The 24,562-nt window shown below is 41.1% G+C and overlaps 1 protein-coding gene across 3 annotated transcripts in view; it reads right to left on the bottom strand.

The window, feature by feature from the left end:
- Positions 1–22,013: 22,013 nt before the first annotated feature.
- The window catches only part of fut8b (fucosyltransferase 8b (alpha (1,6) fucosyltransferase)), a 113,989-nt gene continuing 111,440 nt past the window's right edge, over positions 22,014–24,562 (bottom strand). For all 3 annotated transcript variants that reach the window (XM_051960736.1, XM_051960737.1, XM_051960738.1), the window contains one exon: positions 22,014–23,758. In XM_051960736.1, the coding sequence (XP_051816696.1) occupies positions 23,420–23,758 (339 nt within the window). In that variant the 3' untranslated portion in view covers positions 22,014–23,419. The remainder of the gene's footprint in view (positions 23,759–24,562) is intronic.

Raw genomic sequence — 24,562 nt, forward strand, 5'->3', positions numbered from 1 at the left:
GATGACCGCGCCAGCATAAAGACTCTCAGATTGGTGTAACAACAGCCAGATTATTTACAACCACTGTAATGGCTGTATACCTTTTTTCCTGATGCTAATATTACCACAGCCTTAGTCACTCTGCACAGTACTGTCAACAAACAACAGCAAGCTCACCCAGAGGGAGTCCACATCATTGCTGGTGATTTTTTATCAGGTATGCTGAAAAAACTGTATTACCCAATTACACACCATATATGAAATGTGCCACCAGGGATTGAGTGTACTCTAACATAAAGCATGCCAACATAGCAGTGCCCTGCCACATCTGCTTCATCTCTCAACGCTTCTGATTCCAGTATACACTTATCTCAGAAGGTCAGCCAAAGCTGCACTACAACTATTAAAATATGGCCTGAGGGAGCCCTTTCAGATCTGCAGGACTGTTTTGAGCATTCATAAACTGGGATTTACTTGAACACAAGGACCTTGCACACACAGACTGTGCTATGTTATGTAACACACTTCATTGAAACTGTGACTGAAGAAAAATGTACTAGGTTTTTCCAGAAACCCTGAATGAATATGGAAGTCAAATCGCTCCTGAGGGCCTATGATGCTGCCTTCAGTCCAGGAGACATGGACCAGTACAGGCTGCCAGGGCTGAACTGAAGAGAGGCATCAGAAGTGCCAAGCGGGACTACAAGAACAAAACTGAGGACCACTTCACAAACAATAACCTGCGACTGGCATGGCAGGGCATCCAGCAAATCACTAAACACAAGGCCAACAGCACCACCTCCACACACACCTCCAGGAGTCCCTCATGAGCAGAGGAACTGAATAGTTTCTTTCCTCGGTTTGAGGCAAAAATTCCCTACTCAGAATCATTCCTACCACCGAGTCTGGCCTGGCTCCTGTGTCCTCTCTTTCCAAGAACAGGAAGAGAGATGGACATTTGGTCCAGTGAACCCCAGGAAAGCTGCTGGCCCTGATGGAGCACCTGGTAAACTGCTTAAAACATGTGCTGACCAGTTGTGTGCTCTGTTCACCAACATCTTTAACAAATCACGAGCACAAGCGACAGTCCCGACCTGCCTTAAATCCTCTGTCAGCATCCCTGCAGTATCCACCCTTGACAGTCTGGTCAAGGCTGGTACTAAAACATCTCCAAACCAGTCTTCCCCCAGACTTTGATCAGTATCAGTTTGCTTACAGACGGGGCAGATCTACAGATGATGCCATCATCGTAGCTCTCCACTTAGCACTGGATCACCTGGAGCGCTGTGGGAACTATTGAGAATGCTTATCATTAACTTGAGTTCTGCTTTTAACGCAATCATCCCACACACACTGATGAGCAAACTGTCTGGCCTTGGGTTCTCCACTAACATGTGCCACTGGAAAAACACTTTCTAACTGATCACACACAGACTGTCAAACTTTGTTCCCATCTCTCCCCCACCATTACACTCAGCACTGGCTCCCCCAAGGCTGTGTGCTGAGCTCAACACTATACTAACGGTACACTTACGACTGTAAGTCTCCTGCAGCTGCGACGCCTTCCTTCTCTTCCTGATTGAAGCCAAAGGACTCGATGAAGAACCCCAATCATTTCAAATGGCCAAAGGCTCGACTGCAAAATCACACTTTTAAAAACATTTGATTCCATTTTTATTGTCAGACTTTTATTTATATGTAAAGGGTACAGGATGTAAAGTAGAAATTTGAACAGCCAATCAGAGCGTTCAACACGAGAAGAGTTGATTGATAGTTTTCTAGTTTTTTAAGAAAAGATAATGAAAGAGCAGATTTGTCCATGCAACAAATTCAATCATACAATTTGCAGACAACACTACAGTAGTCAGGCTGATATCAAGGAGAGATGAGTCTGCATGCAGACGGGAGATAGAGGAGGCGTTCAAATGGTCAAATCTCAAAACAGTCAATCTCAAAACTTCAATTTCCTTGGCACCCACATTTCAGACATCCTCACCTCCTATTAAAAAAGCCCAACAATTCCTTCACTTCCTGAGACTGCTCAAAAGAAATGAACTAAACAAACAGGTACTGGCGACCTTCTATCACTCTTCCATAGAAAGTGTCTTGGTGTAGCACAACTGTGTGCTATGTCGCCTGCTCTGCAGCAGACAAGAATGCTCTGCAGAGGGTAATAAACACTGCACAAAGAATCATTGGCTGCTACGTACCATCTCTTGAACAGATCGTCACCACATGCTACCTCAGCAGAGCCTCAGTCATTATCACAGACTGTACCCATAAAGGCCACCATCTGTTCAACCTTTTGCCCTCTGGAAGGCAATATAGATCACTCAAAACCTGGACAAACAGACTTACACACAGTTTCTTCCCCACAGCAATATGCACCCTAAATGGACTATAAAGTCAATTTTTTTTTGAATGTATAATCTGTTTCATATGTTTAATTCCTCATACTTTAATCATTAATGTGTGGGTATGTGTGTGCAACTGTGTTTGTGTGAAGCTATGACTGAGCGCAATGAATGTGTCTCTATTTTAAGCACCTTACAAGACTATAAGCAATTTTGTTGTATATTCTGCACAGTGACACTAAAGGGAATCTTGAATCTTGAATCTACACAATGGATAGCCCTATTTGACTACTGTTGTAATCCATAGTATGGCAAGAACCATTCAACTCAGTAAAGAGAAACGACAGTCCATCAATACTTTAAGACATGAAGGTCAGTCAATCCGAGAAATTTTGAGAACTTTGAAATATATCCTCAAATGCAGTTGCAAAAACTATGATGCTACTACTACGAACTACGATGACCGCCCCAAGGAAGGAAGACCAAGAGTCACCTCTGCTGCTGAGGATAAGTTCATTAGAATTACCAGCTTTAGAAAGTGGCACCTCAGATTAGAGCCTACATAAATTCTTCACAGAATTCTAGTAGCGGACATATTTCTACACAACTGTTCAGAGGAGATTGTGTGAATCAGGCCTTCATTGTGGAATTGCGGCAAAGAAGCCACTACTGAGGATGAACAAGAAGAAGAAGAGAATTGCTTGAACCAAGTATCACAAGGAATGGACATTAGACAAGTGGAAATCTGTGTTTTGGTCAGATGAGTCCATATTTGTGATTTTCCCTTCCAACCATCATGGCTTCATGAGACCAGAAAAGGTGAATGGATGGTCTCTACATGCATGGTTCCCACCGTGAAGCATGGAGAAGGAGGTGTGATGGTGTGGAAGTGTTTTTGCTGGTGACACTGTTGGTCATTTGTTCAAAATTGAAGGTGCACTGAACCAGCATGGCTACCACAGCATCCTGCAGCTACATATCATCTCATCTGGTTTGTGTCTCATTGGACCATCAGTTATTTTTCAACAGAACAATGACTCCAAACACACCTCAAGGCTGTGTAAGGGCTGTTTGACCAAGAAGGAAAGTGATGGAGTCAGATGACCTGGCCTCCACAATCACTTGATGTAAATTCAAACCAGATGTTTGGGATGACATGGACTGCAGAGTGAAGGAAAAGCAGCCAACAAGTGCTCAGCATCTCTGGGAACTCCTTCAAGACTGTTGGAAAACCATTTCAGGTGACTACCTCATGAAGCTGATTGAGAGAATGCCAAGAGTGTGCAAAGCTGTCATCAAAGCAAAAGGGGGGTACTTTGAAGAATCTAAAGGAAAAAACATCATAATTTAACATTTTTGTTTATAACATAATTCCATTTGTTTTTCATATTTTTATGAATTCAGTCTCAATCTACAAAGTAGAAAATAATTTCAATAAATACAAACCATTAAGGCTGCACAGTGGAGTAGTGGTTAGCACTTACGCCTTGCAGCAAGAAGATCCCCGTTTCAAATCCCGGCCTTCCTGGGATCTTTCTGCATGGAGTTTGCATGTTCTCCCTGTGCATGTGTGGGTTTTCTCCGGGCACTCCGGCTTCCTCCCACAGTCCAAAAATATGCTGAGATTAATTGGTTATTCTAAATTGCCTGTAGGTGTGAATGTGATTGTTTTTCTGTATATGTAGCCCTGCGACAGACTGGCGACCTGTCCAGGGTGTCCCCTGCCTTTGCCCAAGTCAGCTGGGATAGGCTCCAGCCCCCCCGCAACCCTAGTGAGGATAAAGCGGTGTGTAGAGAATGGATGGATGGACAAATCATTAAAAGAGAAGGTGTGTCCAAACTTTTGACTCGTCATGTATACTAAATGTGTCCCATTTTGAAGAAATATGTACACAACAATGTACAATCCTCTAAAACATTTGGGCCTTGCATTTAAATATTTCAGTTAATAAAACATTTTATGCAGTAACTTAAATGAAGAAGTGGAAAAAGTCAATACACATTACACCAAGCTCTTGGTTTATGATGTCCTTGACCTATGGTGCCTTATGGTTACATCGCCATCTCCAATAAATTGATTTAGAAAATCTTGTTCCATCAATGTGATGTATGGAGTTTGCAACATTAAAACAAATTTTGCATGGAAACTTGTTGGTGAGTGGAGTGGACGAATGCATCATCACGCATTGCTATATGAGGAAGACAGCTTTGTTTACATTCGCTGGCTATACGCCACATATGTCACAGTATGTAAGTTCCGACATATGGCGAAAATCACTATAAGTGTGACATAGCCTGTTTTTCCCAACTTTAAAGCCAATCAAAGTGAATAAAGGGGAAACACATAACAATAAAAACAGAACGTTTGTCTCACTTTCCACAACTATTTCCAACCAGCCATGGATCCTTCTACTTTTTTGTTGCCTATGTCTTTAGTCCAAAGTCATTTCAATGAAAGAGTGTCAAGGTCGGTGTCAACTGCATAAGAATTTAGCTTTTCTCGATTGTCAGCTAAACACACCATGGGCTTGTTTGAACTGTTTGCTTTGCTTTGGGGTATTGCGGATATGACATGGATGTTAAGCAAATTGGCAAACATCTGGGGCGATAAGAATAACCTGAATTTTCCACTAAACTTGGGATTGAAATACCCCCTACTATGCAGCTGATGAACAGTGTGCTCTTGCATCTTAATAAATACTTGCTCGTAATTTCAATCCACTCTCGTGCTGAGAGAGGGTGACAGTCGAGGTCTCCCTGTTTTGAATGGGTGCATAAGAATACCAGTAGCATTGTGTGTAAGAGTAGGGTTAATTTACTGTCTGTGCTGTTCTGTCAAAAATGAAACTGTCATCAACAATGCACCCGTACTTAATGTCTCATTTATCAATAAAACATTTCTGTTTGACTGCTAGGATTTATGAGGACATGCACTGGCGGAATTGTGGTTTAACACTTTCACACTTTAACACTGTAATGTGTGTTAAGACGGAAATCACACCACTGACAGAAAATGACACAAAAATAGATGCTGTATGTTCTTTCACCAGCGTCTGCAGTGGGAGCAAAAGGGATTACTGATTTTACAAAAGCTGTGACCAAGGCCACATTGAAATATGATCCAATGCAAAATCTGCAGCGCTAACAATAGAAAACTTGGAGGGCTTAGGCAGTGAAGATAAATGACAGGGATAATATGACCTTTTTCCAAGCCATCAAAAAGATAAAGCTTAGGGAGCAACAAACAAACAACATGCGCTTGTCTTTCAGTAGAACATCCCTCAAAAACCAACTTTAAAGAGACAACAACGCTGGAGACAGGACCGAATATTGTTCTTTGAAAGATTAAGAAACTGTTTAAATAGAAGGTTTTCGTTATCTGCCAAAATCAAAGAGTTATACCCCGTAAATACCTGAAAGCACTCTCCTTTAATCCCTCCTAAAGAGAAACACAAGTGAGTGATGGAGAAAATATCCTCAGTAGAATTATTCTGATGACTAACATGGATGGGAACATTAGGGCTTATTCATAATAAGGCTTACAGGTAATACCTTTCATCCAAGCCTCCTTTAGCACCTGCTTCCTCTAATATTAACTGGATAATTGCAGGCTGGTGTCAAATACATTTACTTGAATTAACATATATTTAAACTGTGCACTATGAAATTGACATTGGAACCTTCTTTTTAGGCCAGCAAGGATTCCAGGGGGGTCTATTATAAAAGCTTGCCAGTGAATTTATCATAGCTGGAGAAATGTATAAATAAGTCTTTTGTTGAATAGATGCCAACTGGCAAAAACTTCAGCATGGTTCATTTCTTCCCTGGTGTTAATGGAAGACATTGCTGGACTTTTTTTTAGAGCTTTTTTTTTTTTTTAAATTACTGTACAGTTAGAATTTTGCTTTTCTACAGTATCCAAAGACAGATGTATGGTAGATAAGAGATGCAGCCAAAATAATCATAGACAGGGATGGACATGGTAGCCTAGCTGCTGCAATGTGTGAAGCTTTTGAAGCATGAATGTCAAAAAGTGTTACCAAATAGTACATTAAAAATTATGCATTTTACAGATCCACACTTCACAGCCCTACAGAAAAATGAAAATGATGAATCTGTGAATAGAAACAGCTATATGACAACAGGTGGGATATGTAAACAAAAATATGCAGCAACATGAACACCAGAACAGTGTATTTCATAATGAGATTAATGGGTTAGCCAGGTGCACAGTGGCATAGTGACACACTGGCAGTGAGAAGATCCCTGGTTTGTGTCCTGGCTTTCCCGGGATCTTTCTGCATGCAGTTGGCATATTTTTTCTGTACATGCGTGGGTTTTGACCAGGTTCTCCAGCTTCCCCCCACAGGCTAAAAACATGCTGAGGTTATTTGGTGATTTTAAATTGCCCATAGGTGTGAATGTGAGTGTGTTTGTCTCTATATGTAGTCCTGTGATAGACTGGCATCCTGTCCAGGGTGTCCCCCCGCCTTCACCCCAAGTCAACTGGAATGGGCTCCAGCCCCCCACAGCTCTAATGAGGATTAAGTAGTGTATAGATGATGGATGGATGGATGGATGGGTTAGCCAGGTATGTTGAGCCTAATGCCCAGTGTCAGTAAGATGGCTCTTTTTAACCTGCTAGATTATCATTGTAATTTACACAACTAACCTGCTCTGAAGTAGGTTTTGCTCAGAGTTTGGGATGAAAATTGTCTGTAAAAAAAAAAAAAAAAAGGTCTCACTCTCACCACTTCTTTTCCTGATGATTCTCTGTGAGTGATACAGAGAGCAAATATATAGCTGAAAAATGTGTTCAGTGATCCGTTCGTAATACCACTATATGAAGTTGTACAGTTACAGTTGCATACATCATGTTGCCACAAGAACTTCTGCAGTCAGGCGATGATGCAAAAAATGCATCAAATATATTTTTATGCTTTGTTGAACAGTCCAGTTTACACTGCAGGTATTGTGGCTATAAACACAGACAAAAATGTATTAGTCTATTAGTATTTATCAGAGCACATCCAGTCACTTACAATAACTTTATTTTGATTTGGCCAAAATAATTTGGTTAAAGTCATTTCCATGTATCTTTCATTATGAGACAATGCCTTACCTTAATACATATGTTAAGTATTGATCCAGGGTATAAGCCATATCACTGCCAAAATCTCATCACTTAGTCCTTGTGTCATTTCTGACCTTCCTTGAAAATTTTATTCAGCTCCGTTTGTCTGTTTTTGAGTAATGCAAAAACAAAGACAGACAGACAGACAGACAGACAGACAGACAGACAGACAGACAGACAGACAGACAGACAGACAGACAGACAGACAGACAGACAAACAGATGGATAAACCGCCACATTTCTTGGCGGAGTCATAAGTGGATGTAGTGACAGTCCACTGAGTGGTCAAATACATATATTAAATTGAACTATTCTATTCTTCATAACTATATATTCTTCTACATTATTGTAACCTGTTCCTCTTGACTGAAGTAGCATCGGGCAGGAAAAAAAGCAAAAGATGTATTGAACACCTACTTGATGGGAGTGTGCATAAGGCCTGGTGAAAAAGTTCTGGACACCTGGACCGTAAAGCAGGATTTAAGGTTATTGAGGTCAGTTCAGGTTCAACTCTGGACTACTAACGGTGGTTCATCTCCTACCAGGGTATATCTTCACAGTAACCTATGCTGAATTCCTCACGTGGTCTGATGCAGGTTAGGTTCCAGACAAAAGATCAGAACATGTAAATATACTGCATACTGACCAGTGAAGTCTCTTGAAAAGTGTCATCAGCATTTCTAGAAGATCCAGTGGAGCTGGGTACACAGATAATGAGTGTGGAACATGCAAGTGATTTCATTGTTCTGTGTCTTTTTACAAAGATAGAATCTTTAAATTTAAACTGATTAAAACATTAAAGCCTTGCACTTCTTGACCTTATTAGACCTGCAATAAGCCTACTTATCAATTTGTATTGCATTGTATTTGTATTATTAATATTTGTTCTTTACTTGCTACCAAAAACCCGATACCCACTACTTCTGCCTGGGGTTTTAGGTTTTGTTCAACGCTTACACAAAGGAAACCTGGCCATGTCAAATTTTCTTTGTAGTACACCCCTCTGTTGAACTGAAACACCAGTCTAATTCATACTATTTACATTTTTATTCCTGATAGGTGGTTCCTGCCACCTCAGTACAAGTGACATCATGCAGCTGGCGAGAGACAGCAAGCTGTGATTAATTGGTGTCAGTCACATACTGTAATCTGTCATGTGTCTTGGCTAAGTTATGGAAATAATTCATGACTATAGTATAGTTTAATTTAACAGAATGACTGTCTTGTCAGACAAAAGTACTGCATAGTTAGAACCCAGCAATGTACAGCCCGGCATCTGCTCAGGCTGAACATGCAGGAGACAAACGAACGGCTTCACTCCTAACTCTGATGGCAAGATGTTCCTTACGCTAGTTCTACCACTGGCAGCATGTACTCAGGACCTGAGCCATAATCAGGAACCGTTAACCTGTGCAGTGCAGTTGATTGCAATACTTCATTTGGTCGGTCATTATTAGGCAGAAAAGGCAAGAGGGAGTGAGGTGAGATGGAGGACAGATAGGTAGAAGATAGGGAAAGGAAAGAGGTGAATGCTGAGAGGCTTGGCTGATGGGCGAAGAAATGTAGAATCCACTCTTTCCTTTGTTTGTCCTGAGACAAGAGAACTTTCTGTCCTTTAGTTGCTACCAAGGCTATTCTGCTGTCACACAATGACACCATAATAACAGAGCAGGGACCAAAGGAAGACAGCCACTGCCCACTTAGCCTCCACAGTGAAAAACTCAGCAAACACGAGGCAATTATACAACTCCTGCACCACATCTGAATTTAACTGTCTCTGCCTTTCCACCCAGTCTCCTCTGGATCTTCTGTGTGCTTTCTTTAAGATAACAAGCAGTTTTCTCTCATCCCCTAGTAGATATTTCCTCACATATGCACATCCAAGACAGATTAAGAAATCCTCTTTCTTGCTGTGGGCTGCCCAATGGCATTAAGATTTAATCATCTCACTGTAGAGATACCAAAGTCATCTGAGCAATCAGTAGGAATGACATTGCCGTCATTGCCATTGCACTGTTCAGAGAGAGAAAACCTTCGCTGACATGTAATGCATTACTCTTGAGAGATGACAACATCATCACAGCTTTCATTGATGCACCTACTGTGATTGGTGTATGGTGGCTGCATGTGTTAATAAATGGTTGATGTGCTGTGCCCTCTGGCAATTATTTTCCTCACCACACTCATCTGACCAAGACCATTGATTTGCAATTAGTCCAGGGGTGATGTTACTGACTCAGGTCTCTCTTGTACAACCAGATACAGGATCCTTTGTGTGCTATGCTCAGCTATTGTTGTTTAGTCCCGCTGTGTTGCCCCAGGCTCTAAGTCAGTGCAGATAAAGTATTCAGCCACCGTGATCCTCTGAATTTCTGTGTGTATAAGTATGCAGGCGGAGTGGCAATCTGCGTCTCCTCAGCCTCCCGCTCCTCCCCCTTTGTGAAGTGTGCAGGAGGTTTTATCAAGCCCTGACTGGGAAGACAGATGGCTTTGAATAGCAGAGCCTAATGTAAAAGTGTGTGGAGTATGGCGGAAGGGAAGATAAGCAGCAGCTGGCCGTTTCTCTCTGGCTGTGTAAGGGTACAGGGCCTTAAATCACCTGTTATCTCCTGCAGCCTCAGCCAGACGCTAATGGTCATCACAGCAGGCTAAACCCCGCAGGCAGCAGCAGGGGGAGGTGGGGCAGGAGCTGGAGCTGTGGCCTCTTCCTGCCACTGCTGCTGCAGCAGGCATCACATGGATGCACAGAGGACCAGTGGATGATTCAGTGGGAGCATTATTCTTTGTGTTGTACAGTAGAGCAGATGCCCCACTGACACACTTGTCCATTATTTTTTTGTAAAATATTACATTACTATCCAGGCAGAGCTGTGGTATAAAAGACTGTTTCAAAAGAAATTGAGTGCCTTCCAACCAGTGTCTTCTTTTTGAAATTTTTGATCATCATTTTTGATTTGGTTATGAAAACATTGCACTCCCTACAGCAACTGCTGACATGTGAGTGGACTACAGTAGAAGTCCAAAGGGGGAAAAGAAATCAAAAAGAAAACAATAAACTAATGTTCAGACCAGCTGTGAACCAGGCACAGCTGGAGTGATGGCTTAATTACAGAGTGCCCTATCATTGGCAGATAAAGGTAGATCAGGTCTCTCACTTTTGGGGTTCACATGAATTAACTGTGAAAGTTTTAGTTCGGGCTTGATCTCTTTCTTTTTATCTCTCCATCACACAAATATGACCTTTAGTGATGAAAACTTACAAAAAGAAAGAAAAAGAAGCACAGAAGGGAGGTCATGATATAAAATGAAATACAACTAATACTGACCCCTTATTTGTCCTGTATTTCACGCTTGTTAATTACTAAAAAAAACCCTAAAGATGGATTCATACAAAGTTCATGTGCTCTTAAATGCTGAAAGGTGGGGATGATTGTTTACCTTAATGACCCTGTAGGTAAAAAAAAAAAAGTAATATACTGTTGTTGGCAGTGTAACAGTGTAACTAGAGTGATGAAGAAAAGCGTGGCATGGAGAGTTAAGTAGTACAAACAAATATATTTAACAGAGCAATCTAAATTGCTTGCTATTTTGCCGACTCAAAATGGGCTGAACAGCCCAAGGTCTGTGTTCATAGATGGATCTGATTCTTTATATTAAGTTGCAAAGCTCAAATAATATTTGGATAATCACAATACATACAGCTTTCATATTCAGAGTCAAAAAGATCTAACTGCTACTGTGTGCATCACATTTTGTCACAGATGTTCATACAGAGGAATGGCATCTCAAGACAATATACATGCATGAGAGATGATTATTTCATGGTCATACTTTTTCCAAGAACTTTATTGCATTTTAGGATTAGCATTGACTACTAAAACAATGGTTTAAGGTTAGTGGTAATAGTTCGTTGTTGCACACGTGGTCCATTTGTAGTAGGATCACAATCGTGATCGTCAGCAGGCAGCTGACGTAGTGTTCACTTGTAATCATAGTCAGGAGTGGACTGGGGCAAAAAAATCATCTCTGGCATTTTTGGCCCAGACCGGCCCACAACATTATCGGCTGACTAAATCAAGCACTTTTGAATGACAAAAAACTGACAGAGAGGTCGGATTTTCAGAACAAAAATTCAAAAACATCCCCAGAGACCTATGCAAACTTGTTGACAAGTTGGAAAAAAAACAATTGCAATCCAGCAGAGCAGGGGTATTCAACTAAAATTCAAAGCGGTCCAGTCTGAGAAAATGTATTAAAGCAAATGTCTGGAGCATCATAATGTCAAACATGAATTAGTGTGATAGCTATATGTCTGTATAGCTATATGTCTCTTTTTCTATTCTTCATATGGGATGGAAATAAAGTAACGTTGGTTAAGCACATCGATCAAAGGCCTGTAGGAAGCCCTCCACAATGAGGATGTGAGTCTCCTCCTCCTTGTGGATGGACTTCGGGACGATCTCTGTGTCCAGGGTGTTATTAGCGCCATGAGACTTCTCAAACTTCACCAGGTTCTCCAGCCAAGTGTAGATCATACTCATCATGGCGTCCATGTCCAGAGCAGTGATGACATCGTACTGCTTAAAGCCATCTTCACCAACTTCAATCTGATCTTGGGGCTTGAAGAAGTCATTCTGATGGACCACGCAGCAGTTGGGCAGGTTCTTGATCAGGCAGTTGGTGAGGGTGGTTTTCCCTCCATTGGTTACGCCGCCGATGCTGAACTTCATGTTCTCGTATTGGTTAAAGCTCGGAAAAAGGGTCAAAAACATCAACAAAAACTAGGTTGGGAGTGATCGGACATGGAAGAAAACTGAAAAAGAGAAGGTTGCAGCAGGAAACGTCCACTACTCGAGTCCTCCATGGGACTTGAGTTCAGTGAGTAAGTTAAGAGCAGAAAGGGAGCTGCCACTTGGACACAGTTCTTCCACCCAGAGAGGACCTCTTTCAGTTGTGGCTGCTACACCTACTGCCCTAGTTGAGGTTTTAGGTGGAATATTCCTTTTAACCAGCCCCTCAGGTCTCTTTGAGGATTTTGGATGGAGTACTTAATTAAATCAACATTTTAGGTGCATGTCCAGGGATTTTTGGTGGAATGTTCCTTTAAGTTGGGTGTGTGAGGTGGAATATTTCCTGAAACCAACCTTTTAGGTCAATATTCAAAGATTTAAGGTGGAATATTCCTTTAAAGCAACCTAAATTTCATGTTTTGATCATTATCAAGTGAGAAACCTCAATCCAGACTCCTCATAAAGACGTTTGAGATTCATGCTGCTGTTGTTTGTTTAGTTCAGACTAAATGACAGAAATCCACAACTGTAATTTTATTTCAGGACTCAGTTATTAAATGTCAAAACAATCCATGTGACTCTAAAAACTCAACAGCTTTACAAACTCTAAGATTAAACTCTCCACAAGGATCCAAAAGAAGCTGGACTTCTACATGAGAGCTTTAGTTATTCTTCATCTACTTCCTGAAAAGTTTGGTCAATAAAAAAGACAAAAACTAATATTTTCAGCTGAACTAAAGACAGATTTTGTGATTTTTCTGCTCACATGTGTTGTTGTAAACTTACTGTCGTGGTTTCTCTTAGATGTGCTGATGTTGAATAACACGTCCGGTGACACTGTTGCTTTTAATATGATTTTATTATAAACAGACAGCATCTGAACAGGCCCATGGTTTGCCTGCGAAGGTTCACAGCCAATACGAACATCTCTTAGAATGATGGGCTAGTGATCATTTTATACCCTTCTGGTGAAGGATATGAGTGCAACATCTGTGGTGAGAAACAGGATGCACCCCTAAATCTACAATTCTACAATTTCATTTAGCAGACGCTTTTGTCCAAAGTGACGTACAACACAAGCAAGAATTCAGACATAAGGAAAAACCTTTAGTAAGTGCTTCAAGTGCTTCAAGTGCGATTGGTCAAAGGTTTTGTCATCAAGTTGCAGACGAAGCGCCAACCCCCCCCCCCCCCCCCCCCCCTTTTTTTTTCAACTTTGTCAGTGCCAAATAAGTGCTGGGTTTTGGACCACCTGACTTATTCTACCCCTAAGGTGGAGTCGGATTAAGTGCCTAGGTATTCTCTGAAAAATTGAGTCTTCAATTGTCTCTTAAAAGTACAAAGGGACTCAGTAGAACGCACAGAGTTTGGTAGTTTGTTCCACCATTTGGGAACAACAGAGGAGAAGAGTCTGGCTAGAGATTTAAGGAGGAACTGCTACTTTCGCTCTGTAACAAGACGATGGTTATTTTAAAGACCCAGCTTCTGGCGGCTTGGAGTAAAAATTTGACATCCATCAAAACAGAACTGCAGACAGTTAAATCTGAGCTGTCGGTCAGTATTTCAAACATCAAGTCTGACCCAGGTGCCCTAAAGCACACTGTGGGTGAAACGGAAACTTCACTGTCCACATCACTGATGACATCATCACTCTCCAAAGCAGAGCACCTATCTGCTGAACTTTTAAAAGTGGACTATAAAGGTGAAGAATGTGAGCAGCGGAACAGATGTGATCAGAAAGAAGTCATTTTCTTTTTTCTTTTCTTTCTGGTTGACTTGTTGCTGTCAGATGCAGATGTTGGAGCTGATTCTGATCTTTCAGGAGAAAAAGCTGCTGTTCCTCCATAGACGTGTAGCGATATTGCCTTATTAAACGTTAATTTAATAAGTCTGCACTCGTTGATAGTTTATTAATCGGGGCACCACCCAGTCTATTTACTGGGAAATTATTAATCCATCTTAATAAAAAATATTATTAATGGATTGAAAATTTTGATTAGTTAATCAGTCTAATATCTGAATGTCGAGAATCCTCGAAAAACATTGACCCCAGTCAACACATATAAACGCAAAAGAGACTGTAATTGTGGTTTAAATGAAAGATATTTATTGACTAAAACTAATAACAAAACAGTGATTAATACAGTAATAAGTATAATGGGTGTGTGTGTGTGTGTGTGTAGGGGGGGGGGTGTAGGTGATGATAGATGGGTGTGTGTGTGTGCGTGTGTGCGTGCGTTAATTATTCAGATTTGCATTTCTTACTAGGATTATGGACTGAGTAATCAGACCGCTGAAGGTATGACGAGATGATTAATAATTTGGAAAAATGAACGACTGATAGGTGACTAAACGGAGTTATTAAAAGGAAGATTTCGGAAGCTATTTAAGTAAGATTTCAAGCTATTTTTGAGACGTCAACCCAATAATTCAGATCACACCAATGCGTTTGCTGGCTTACTTTGTTGAAGAACGGGTCGCTCAGAATTCGTTCCGGCTGGGACCACGTTGTGTCTTGAACGGAACTTCAATCCTCGGCGGATCCCCGAGTCATGAAGTCTGTCGCTATGGCAACGTCTTAGCGTCCTGCCGTCTTGGGAGTTGTGGAGCGCCTCTGGTTCGGTTCGGGCCAGCTGGGTGGATCTCAGCAGATGGTGGGGAGAACGCAGGAACGTTCGTCCTTCTCTGGGGTTGACTTGACCGAAAAATAGCTTGATAACAAAATAAAACCGCAGGCTCTTGTTTTGTCTCGGTCAGCAGTTTTGGCTGGAGAACAGATGAATAAAGAGCCGCTAAAAAAAACTGTCGGAGCCGTGAAAACGGGATCAAATTAGTTCTTAATTAAAAATAATTGTCGTCAAATAAAAATGGACTTCATTTGTTTAAATAGTGAGCGAAGATATCTATTCTTTGATTTAAAAGAAAAATGATTAAGAGTCGTGGTTAGCAAAGGCCAGCTCTGCTACCAGGATAATCTTAGAATAAAGAGGACAAAAGATAGTGAAAGGCGCCAAAGAAAACAAAAGAGTCGCTCGGACGGAGTTTCGGTAAGCTAGTTAGGAAGAAGAGCCAAAGGCGTGAGAGCTAAAGAGGTGTAAAGAGGGTAAGAGTAAGAGCGGAAGAGAGCGAGCAACGTAAAATGGCTGGTTTTAAGGGTTTTCTCTGAGAAGGGGCGTGGAAGTGTCGGCTGAGGCGCGCATTCCTTTGAATCTGAAGGAGGAACCTCCTTGGGCTCAGAGGGGAGAGATGAAACCGGATCAAATAATGATTAAAAATATTAAAACGCGCAAAAAGAACGATCTGTTTACTCCTCCATGATCCTTACAATATATTTTAACCGATCAAAGATAAAATAAACTGATTATACAAGCTAGTCTAAGAATATGTGAGTTCTAGTTTCTATTTATATGTTCGTGTGCATTCTAATGGTTGTTATATGTATCACAGTGAAGACATGGTAACATACATTCATACAAGGCAGAATAAAATAGTTTTCACTTCTTTGAAACCTGGATAAAGCAAAGTTTTTATAGTTAATACCGTGAAAACCTCGATAAGGTCATAGCATTCCGACGTCAATAGGGGGCAATGTTGAGCTGTGGAAGCAAAATGTACTGTTCATGAATAACACAATAGGTTTGATAACTTTCGATCTAAACCAGCTAGAAAAACGGGAGTTGGTTCAAAATGCATGCTGACATCTCATTGTATCTTTTGTAACCACAGAATAACCAAAATACATTTCTGAATATGAGTTTAAGAACTTCGGTGACTGGACAAAAAGAGAAAGTCTCTGCAGAGGTGAGAAACAGGTCATTAGAATATTTATGACCCTGCTTATCTGATGGCAGGGAGATCAGCAGAGGTCCAGCTGCGAGGGCACTTAGTTCATCAAAGCACTTTCCAGAGTTGCAAACAACAGTTCCTTAAGAAGGTGTGGAAGTTCTGTCGGTGTGGACCACAAACATTTAAATGGTAATTAAACTTAAAGGTGTTAACAGTACTCTGAAAAAAAGGGTCTGTATGTGAAGTTAGAAATACATGAAAGCATACATGTCCCAATTCAATACAGGAATAGTGGCAGCTTGCAAAAAGGAGTCTCTTAAGCAATGTCATAGGTCACCATAAGCATGAATTTAGGGTGTCCTGGGGGATAGTAGAGATGTCTCTGAAATGATGCAGGTCTCTCTCTGGTCATAAAAAAAAGCACTTTGGCTGTTTACTTAGGTCTTTGGGAGAGAGAGTTTCGTTGTTATCTAAGGAGGGAATCTGCTGTGGAATGTTGAATCACTTAAAAACTGGATGTCTTACTACAGACGTTTCAGGAAATTATTCTCTCAGGTTTTCTCTGCTATTTATATTTTTATTATCTGTGATTATTTCATTATTGTAAAATAAAGTTGGGGACATAAAGACACATTTAGTTATTTTATTCCTGGAATCTTTGACGTAGCAGAACTAAACTTCCATTTTCCTTCTTGTAGCCTATTTCTGATACTAGAACTAAACGTTTCTTCAACACGGATCATCTGGTATTAATGAATCAGCAGCAACATCACAAAAACAAATGAGACAATTTTCAACAAATGAATGAAACTGATGTCATTTAAAACTATCAGAGTCCGTTTTAGTGTCATATTAAAGCTGATTCCTGACAACTAGAACATTAACGCTACTGTTTTAATAACATTTAAGTTTCCTGAACATTACATTAACGTCAACCAGCCACAGTTTTATGAACTTAATGAACCACATTACAGATTAATAGAAGCGACCCGTGAAATTTAAAATGTCATTACAATTTACTGATTACAGGTCCGGGGGAACCTGTTGACCAGCCCCACTAGACACCAGCCCACTGGGACAGTGCCACGTATGCCAGATGGCCAGTCTACCCCTGGTCATAGTTACAGTGACGGTGTGCCACTATCTCACAATGATGCAGAAATCTTCATCAAATCCGTGGATCCAGACTATAAGTTGCATCACTGCCAAAATCTAACCACTTGGTTCTTGTGTCATTTCTGACCTTCCCTGAATTTTTTTTCCAAATACGTTGCTCCATTTTTGAGTAATGTTGCTAACAGACAGACAAACACACAAACCATCGCTGATTGTCACATAACTCTGCTGCATTTCTTAGCAGAGTAATCACGTAATGAAATGATGTAGGCGGAGTATGAAACTGAAAGTTCAATCAGGAAGACTATCTGTATGATTATATTATTGATTTACATGCTGTGTTTCTCTTTCTGCTCCGAACTTATCTGCTGACTGAGGCATTCTTTCTTTCACTTCAACCAATTACATTTTGTCTTGCCCTCTGTCTCTGAGCTAGTAATTTCACTGCTGCTAAATTTCAAAACCAAAGTATTCTCGATACAACAAACCAATAGAAACCGAGAACTAAAAAACAAAAGAAAAAGAAAAAAGTAAAAACTAATGCGCTAAGGCTTAAGAGTATTAGGAAGTGATTTAGCAATATACATAGATCAGTTCAGAGCTGCAGGGCTCTGACAGCAAAGAGCTGTCTCCCATTAGTCTTACCACACACAGTAACAGCCAGTAGGTTCTTTTCAGAGGACCTCTGATGATGCTCAGGTTTGAGGGGAAACACGTCTCAAATACACTACTGCTCAAAAGATTGGGGCCACTTAGAAATCTCCTTATTTTCAGAAGAAAATCAGCTTTTTTAAAATGAAGAGAACATTAAAGCATTGTTAATGTGGTAAATGACTATTCTAGCTGGAAACGACTGATTTTTAATGGAATATCTACATAGGAGTACAGAGGAACATTTCCAGCAACCATCACACCTGTGTTCTAATGCTACATTGCGTTAGCTAATCATGTTGAAAGGCTAATAGATGACTAGAAAACTCCTGTGCAATTATGTTAGCACATGAATAAAAATGTGAGTTTTCATGGAAAACATGAAATTGTCTGGGTGACCCCAAACTTTCGAACGGTTGTGTACATTCTGGAGCCTGCTAAGGAGAGCAAAAAAAAGTAATCATTAAAATTGATGCACCCCTTCTTCATCCCGTTCCTCTCCAGTCGTTATTAGAAGCAGCATCTGGTGAACTCGTAATCATAAGTCCTGCAGCACATTACAGCCATTCATATCTTCACACACCACCAGTGTTGCTGTTGCTGATTTTCTTGTACAACGATCGACATAATTCATGGTTCTTTGGTGCTCTGATCTTCTCACACAAGTTAGTTCAATTTATGCCTTTCTCTTATTTCATTCTCTCCTGTTTAAATATGGAGCCTCCTACACTTAAAACAGTTCAACACTTTAATACATCTTACAATATTTTATGTCCAAATTCATTTCAACTATCATAAGGCAGTAGCAAAAATGATGGAGTTTGATTTCCAAGTAAAATGTCAGCTCCTCTCTGTCGGCACTCCGTTAGATCCACTCATGTACTGGATTCATGGCAGGGATCACATTTAAGTACAGTACGCGTGCCAAACAAAATGCCTTTGTTCCTCTGAGTGATGATGTGTTTACCACCTGTTTAAGTTGGCCATACTCTGTGCCAAGAATCAGCTTTATTGAATGAGGATTATAGCGAGTTGAGATAACAGGCGGGATTAAAAACACTCATAAAATCCAAACTGCTGCTGATTACTGAGTTGATTTCAGGTGAAGAGGAGGAAGACTGACACCTACAGTCTTCTTTGTCTTGTGAAAACCGAACAGTTTCTCCCCTCAGCTTTGATGTGGGCCAGCTACCGTAGGGCAGACTTCACTTGTTCCCACTGTGCCAACACACAGTACTGATTGGAGTCAGCCAGGACTACAATCATCATTTCCATTTCCGCTGGCTTTTTCATGAGTCAGTCAGAATTAATTCAGCTGCCCTTTACAAGATTAGAATTCCACCAGGCGATGAGGTACCCACTTATCGCTACATAATATGAGTTCCACCAGTTACACAGCCATATTGAAATCTTGGTCTGTGTTATCAGCCCTTTAAAGGATAGGTTCAAAGTTTTTGAAAGTTGTTGTAAAGAAACCCCTCATATTACACATCCACATGTGCTTTGATAAGTTATTGGTGACTCAGCATATTGGCTGTGAAGTGATCCTCTCCCACATTGAGTCCAGACATGAGGGGCAATCCAAAGTCGTCAAGATCACTTCATCCAAAGCTGTTAATGAAATAGAATAGAATAATATTTTCTCGATCTTTTACATGAAATTACGTTGTTACAGCAGCATGTTAACACACAGACAACCCACAAACCTGACAGAACACCAACATAGTACATCAGTTAGCAAAAAAATATAACATTTAAAACATATACACAACATATAATTCATACGATAAAACATTAATGTTAATTACTGTGAGTTGAAAAGCCTGATTGCAGCTGGTAGGACCTCCTGCTGCACTGAGGGGGGATGAATGTGTGGCTGAAGGTGCTCTGACTAAACACCTGCAGACTGTATAGTGGGTGAGAAGATTCCAATTCAACCCCAGTTGTGGAGGTCGCCTTCTTGATCAGCTTATTCAGTCGGTTTCTGTCCCTGGAGCGAACCCCATCCCCCTACACACAACCCCAAAGAATAAAATAAAATAGCAATAATATAATGTATAAGTAAAATATCTTACCAACTAGTTAGTGGATGTCCATGGCTTGACTTTGTTGATCCTGTCACTTTTGCTCTATTGCCACAGTATTTTGTGTGAAACGTCCTGACAAATACCTGACTGATTCACGCATACAACCCCAAACATCTGACTATGTATTTTTAAAACTCTTTGGTGCACTGCAGTTTCAAGGTGGAGATGTTCAGGCATGCTCTTGACTGCATATTCCACTTATGTGTTAACTTGATAAAAAAAAAAAAAAAATCACCAGAGGGTGTCTTTAATGCTAATTAGAAAATACTCCCAAGGTTTGAAGTAAGAAGGTGGAAATGACATACTACCTGCTAAACATCAGCATGTTGAGCTGCTGATGTTAGCATTTAGTTCAAAACACTTCTATGCCTAAATATAGCTTCACAGAACTGCTTATTACCATCCCTGCACCATGGAAACACTGTTGGCAAGAAGAAAATAGGCTGTGGATTTTTTTCTCTGTCTCTTACATTGCAGTCACCTTAAACTGGATCTCTTCTCGACCATTATAGAGACATGGAAGCAACTCGTAACTCTTTATTTGCCTATGGCTCTATCAGCATTGCTTTGAGACAGATTTGAAAAATATGTCAGCCTTTTGTAAAAACAAGTCTGTGGCAAAATGTAACTTGTTGACATATGCGTTTGAAAACAGACAAGATTTAGATGGGACACTTTCATTTGTCAGACAGAATTTTATGTAGAGGGCCCACAGATGGCCTCGCTCGCTCTAAACGAGCACCAAAAGATACAGCCATTATCTATACACCGCTTAATCCTCATTAATGTCGCAGGGAGAGCGCTGGTGTCTATCCCAGCTGACTTGGGGTAAAGGCAGAGGACACCCTGGACAGGTCGCCAATCTATCACAGGGCTACACACAGAGACAAACAATCACACTCACATTCACACCTACGGACAATTTAGAGTCACCAATTGACCTCACCTTTTTGGACTGTGGGAGGAAGCCGGAGTGCCCGGAGAAAACCCACGCAAGCACAGAGAGAACATGCAAACTCCATGCAGAAAGAGCCCAGGCTGAGATTTGAACTGGGGATCTTCTTGCTGCAAGACAAAAGTGCTAACAACCAAGTAACACTGTGCCTGGCATCAAAACAGCTCGACCACAGTTCCAGAGAAACTGACCCACCTGCTACAAACCTGAATGCTCTTTATCAGGACTGGTAGGCAGTTAACACAATAATCAGCTAAAGTAAAATCTCTTTTAAATGCCATGTTTCATGCCACTGTGACAAGTGTATTATAATTAAAGTACCCTGCAGTTAGATGGTGCATTTATAAAGCCCACGAGGGATTCTTTTCTCGTGAAATTGGTTGCAAATTGTTATGAAGCATACGAGAGGGGGGGAGGGGGGAGTAATAAAACTATTGTTCTTCATCACTAACACCAAAAAGCTCATCTCGTCTACAAGTGCTGTCTCTTTCCTTACGGGGGCCTAGTGAAGCATGCAGATCAGCTTTGAAATTAAAGAGGGATCTGCATTGAAACTCCCAGAGCCCCCTGAGTAAGAAATTAACAAGACAGCCCATAAATAAGACACAGGGAACCAGATCATAAACGGTTTAGACATGCAGGAAGAAGGAAATAGGACACAAGACAAGAGCAGGAAGTGTGCTGCCTCACTGTCACACCTACAATGTGGCTCCGTGGGGAGAAATGTTTGGTATTTGGGGCAGAAATGCCATGTAGCTGTCACAAACCATCTATAAATGGAGGATGGAACCGTTTCCGTTGAAGGTTCTGATCTTAAAAATGAATTCACTTTCCTAATCAATGATTTATAAAATAAACCGCTGTGACTTTTTGAAGTTAAGGGATAGCTTTAATCCTACATTTCCAAAATGAGATGTGTTTCAGAAGCAGGCTCCTCCTTTTCGCAGCAATATCAAAAGAGGAACTTCAGGTAATAACTTCTACTCTTCAAAAATTGATGGATACCCTTCAGGAAATGAACTCTTCAAAATGCCTTGATTTTGAGTTTGAAATGTGTGTAATGTAGATGAAGCATGTTTAGCTTTGATTGAATGAGCAGGTGGCGCCTGTTAAGAGATGGAGGAGCAGATGGTGAACAGAATCAGACTGCGGGGAAAGATGCTGTGTTGGTTTCTCAATTTATTTGATCTGTGGTTATCAAAGACAATGCCCAAGAACATAAGTTATGGAAAAACCCTTCATGATGGGGACTGAGTTTGATATGACATAGCATTATCATTTTTAAACATAGGCATATTTTTTTCTCATTTATCTTAAAACAGCAATGTTAAAAGTAAAAAAAAACGAACCCAACAAACAGGAGGACAAAAGAGACAGCAAAGATGCCGAAAAGGACATTATGTCAGTGGAGTGCTTCTTTTGGTGAGCCTCGGGACGGCCCTTGTGTCTGTGTGTGCGTGCACCATACTCCACGTAATTTTACCACTGTTCACTAGAGGCTACCAGCGAAGTGACTGGAGTTCACCATTGTTCCAAGTGCTGAGGTCTGACGACAGTTCCTCTGTCGCCGCCAGTCTTCTGCTTGGCCACACTTCAGTCAGGAAGAAAGCCAGAAATAAAACACACACTGCTTACCAATAGCCAGGCACCTGGTCATGACATGGCCCCTTAGACATAAACAACACACACAGGTAGACTTGATCTCTCATATATATCCATTCTCTCTCTCTCTCTCTCTCTCTCTCTCTCTCACACACACACGCTTACATACACACACACACACACACTATACAGTATATAGTGCATACATACAAAATTAAGATTACTGAAAACACTCGATAAAAGCACAACATGGTATTGTAAAATTAATTGCACATAAAGAGAAGAGATGGAGGAAGCACAGTGAGACGAGGAGGAAGGGGAGGAGCAGCGGTGAGCATGGCAAGAAGAAGGTACAGTACATTCAGTAAACAAAAACAGGAAAAGATGAGGAAAAAAAAGGCAAGATCAGAATCAAAACCACTGTAAAGAATTAAATAAAAATCAAAACACTTCTTTTTTTTTCCCAGCCTGTCATTTTTTCCAGTCATTGATTTGAAGCTCACTCTGGGGCGTGCCAGTCTTACAGTAGTCCCAGTGTTGTCTCGGGAGAGAGAGCTTGGTAAGTTTTGGAGATTTTTAATTGTTTACTTGCTTTATTCAAAATCAATGTTCACGTCTACAACTCTACAGACCCAAAGTCTGAATGTCAGGTGGGGGGGGTGGGGGGTGGGGGGGTGGGTGGGGGGGAGTGGTAGGGTGCAAGTCTTCCATGGCCTGACATTTGCACAGGCATTAACACAAGTGCAAAACAGACGTCCGCGCACACATACACACATGCGCGCGCTCACACATAAACACACAGAGTGCATTCTTATTTCTATCACCCCTGGGTACAGGCTTTTTCTTTTCTTCTCAGCTTAGCGCACTGAGCACGCCTCTCTCTTCTGTACAAGTGCAGCCTCCTTCCCAGCAATCTGAGACTGCATGTTTCTTCTCATTCTTTTCTCTTTTTCCATGTGCTCTTTTTACTTCTTTTGAGAGTTGAGCAGTTTGTCTGCCTCAGGGTACATGGGGTACTTCACAGTCTCGATTTTCTCTTTGACCTTGTAGGAAGGGTAGAGGCCAGTGCGGCCCAGTTTGCGGTTGATGCCTTTGGAGTATCCGTCCCAGTGGTTCCCAGCAACGCCGATCACATCGCCGGGCTCCAGGGGAATGTCCTCGCTGTTGCGCGGCTGGTGTGGGTAGATAGCAATCTGATTGTGGGCGTTTTGACCTCCGAAGTAGTAGATGTCATCCAGAGAGTAGAAGAAGGAGGAGGCATCTGGATGCAGCGTCTGCATAATTTCATAGGCCACACGGCAGACCTGAGACGCACACACAGACAGACAGGCATTACTTTCATAGTTAGATCAATAAATGTTGAAGATCTGTAGATGTCTGGAGACAAAAAGACTTCTCACTGTCAGACATATACTCTTCATTTCAGTCTTGATATAAGAAGGATAAAATGTGCTAAGAGACTTATTGCAAGTGCATCCTTGAAGTGAATTAATAAGCCCAGAACGCGTAAAGGCTTTATAGAGCGTGACCATTATTTTTAGGACCGGCAGGAAGGCTCTCCACTCCATGTTGTGACTATAAAACAACACTGTTAAAAATGAGATGATCAGAACGTGTGACAAATGCCACTGGAACGTCACAGCTGTAATACATGGGCTAAATAGTTTCTCTGCTTTGAACCATGCGAGTTATAAAACAAGGTTGTTGACAATCACATGACTGTAATTAGCAAAGTGGTTCTGGTTTGCCTTGTGACAAATTAACTGCTAATTGTCATTTTTGCAGCTTTACATAAATGCCTTTATTTTCATGCCGCCAAAGAACGCGGTGGAGCTATGTGATGATCACCATTGGATTGTTCATCTGGTTGTCTGTCTGTCAGTCACTTGATTGCCATCCTACTACAAATCGACTGTTGTGGACGTATTGGGACTTATCCATCGGAAATGATTCAAGAACCAAACTAGATGAGCCCTCAGTAGAGGGCAGAACCACGCCCTCTGCTGGCGAAAACCCTTTCCTCTCTATACAACTGATGCAATATGTATCAATTTTGATCATCGTACCTATCTCCCTTCCTACTTGATCTGCTGACCTGTAACTCCACA

The sequence above is a fragment of the Acanthochromis polyacanthus genome, chromosome 16 (genome assembly GCF_021347895.1).
Source record: "Acanthochromis polyacanthus isolate Apoly-LR-REF ecotype Palm Island chromosome 16, KAUST_Apoly_ChrSc, whole genome shotgun sequence".
In the NCBI taxonomy this organism is placed as follows: Eukaryota; Metazoa; Chordata; class Actinopteri; family Pomacentridae; genus Acanthochromis; species Acanthochromis polyacanthus.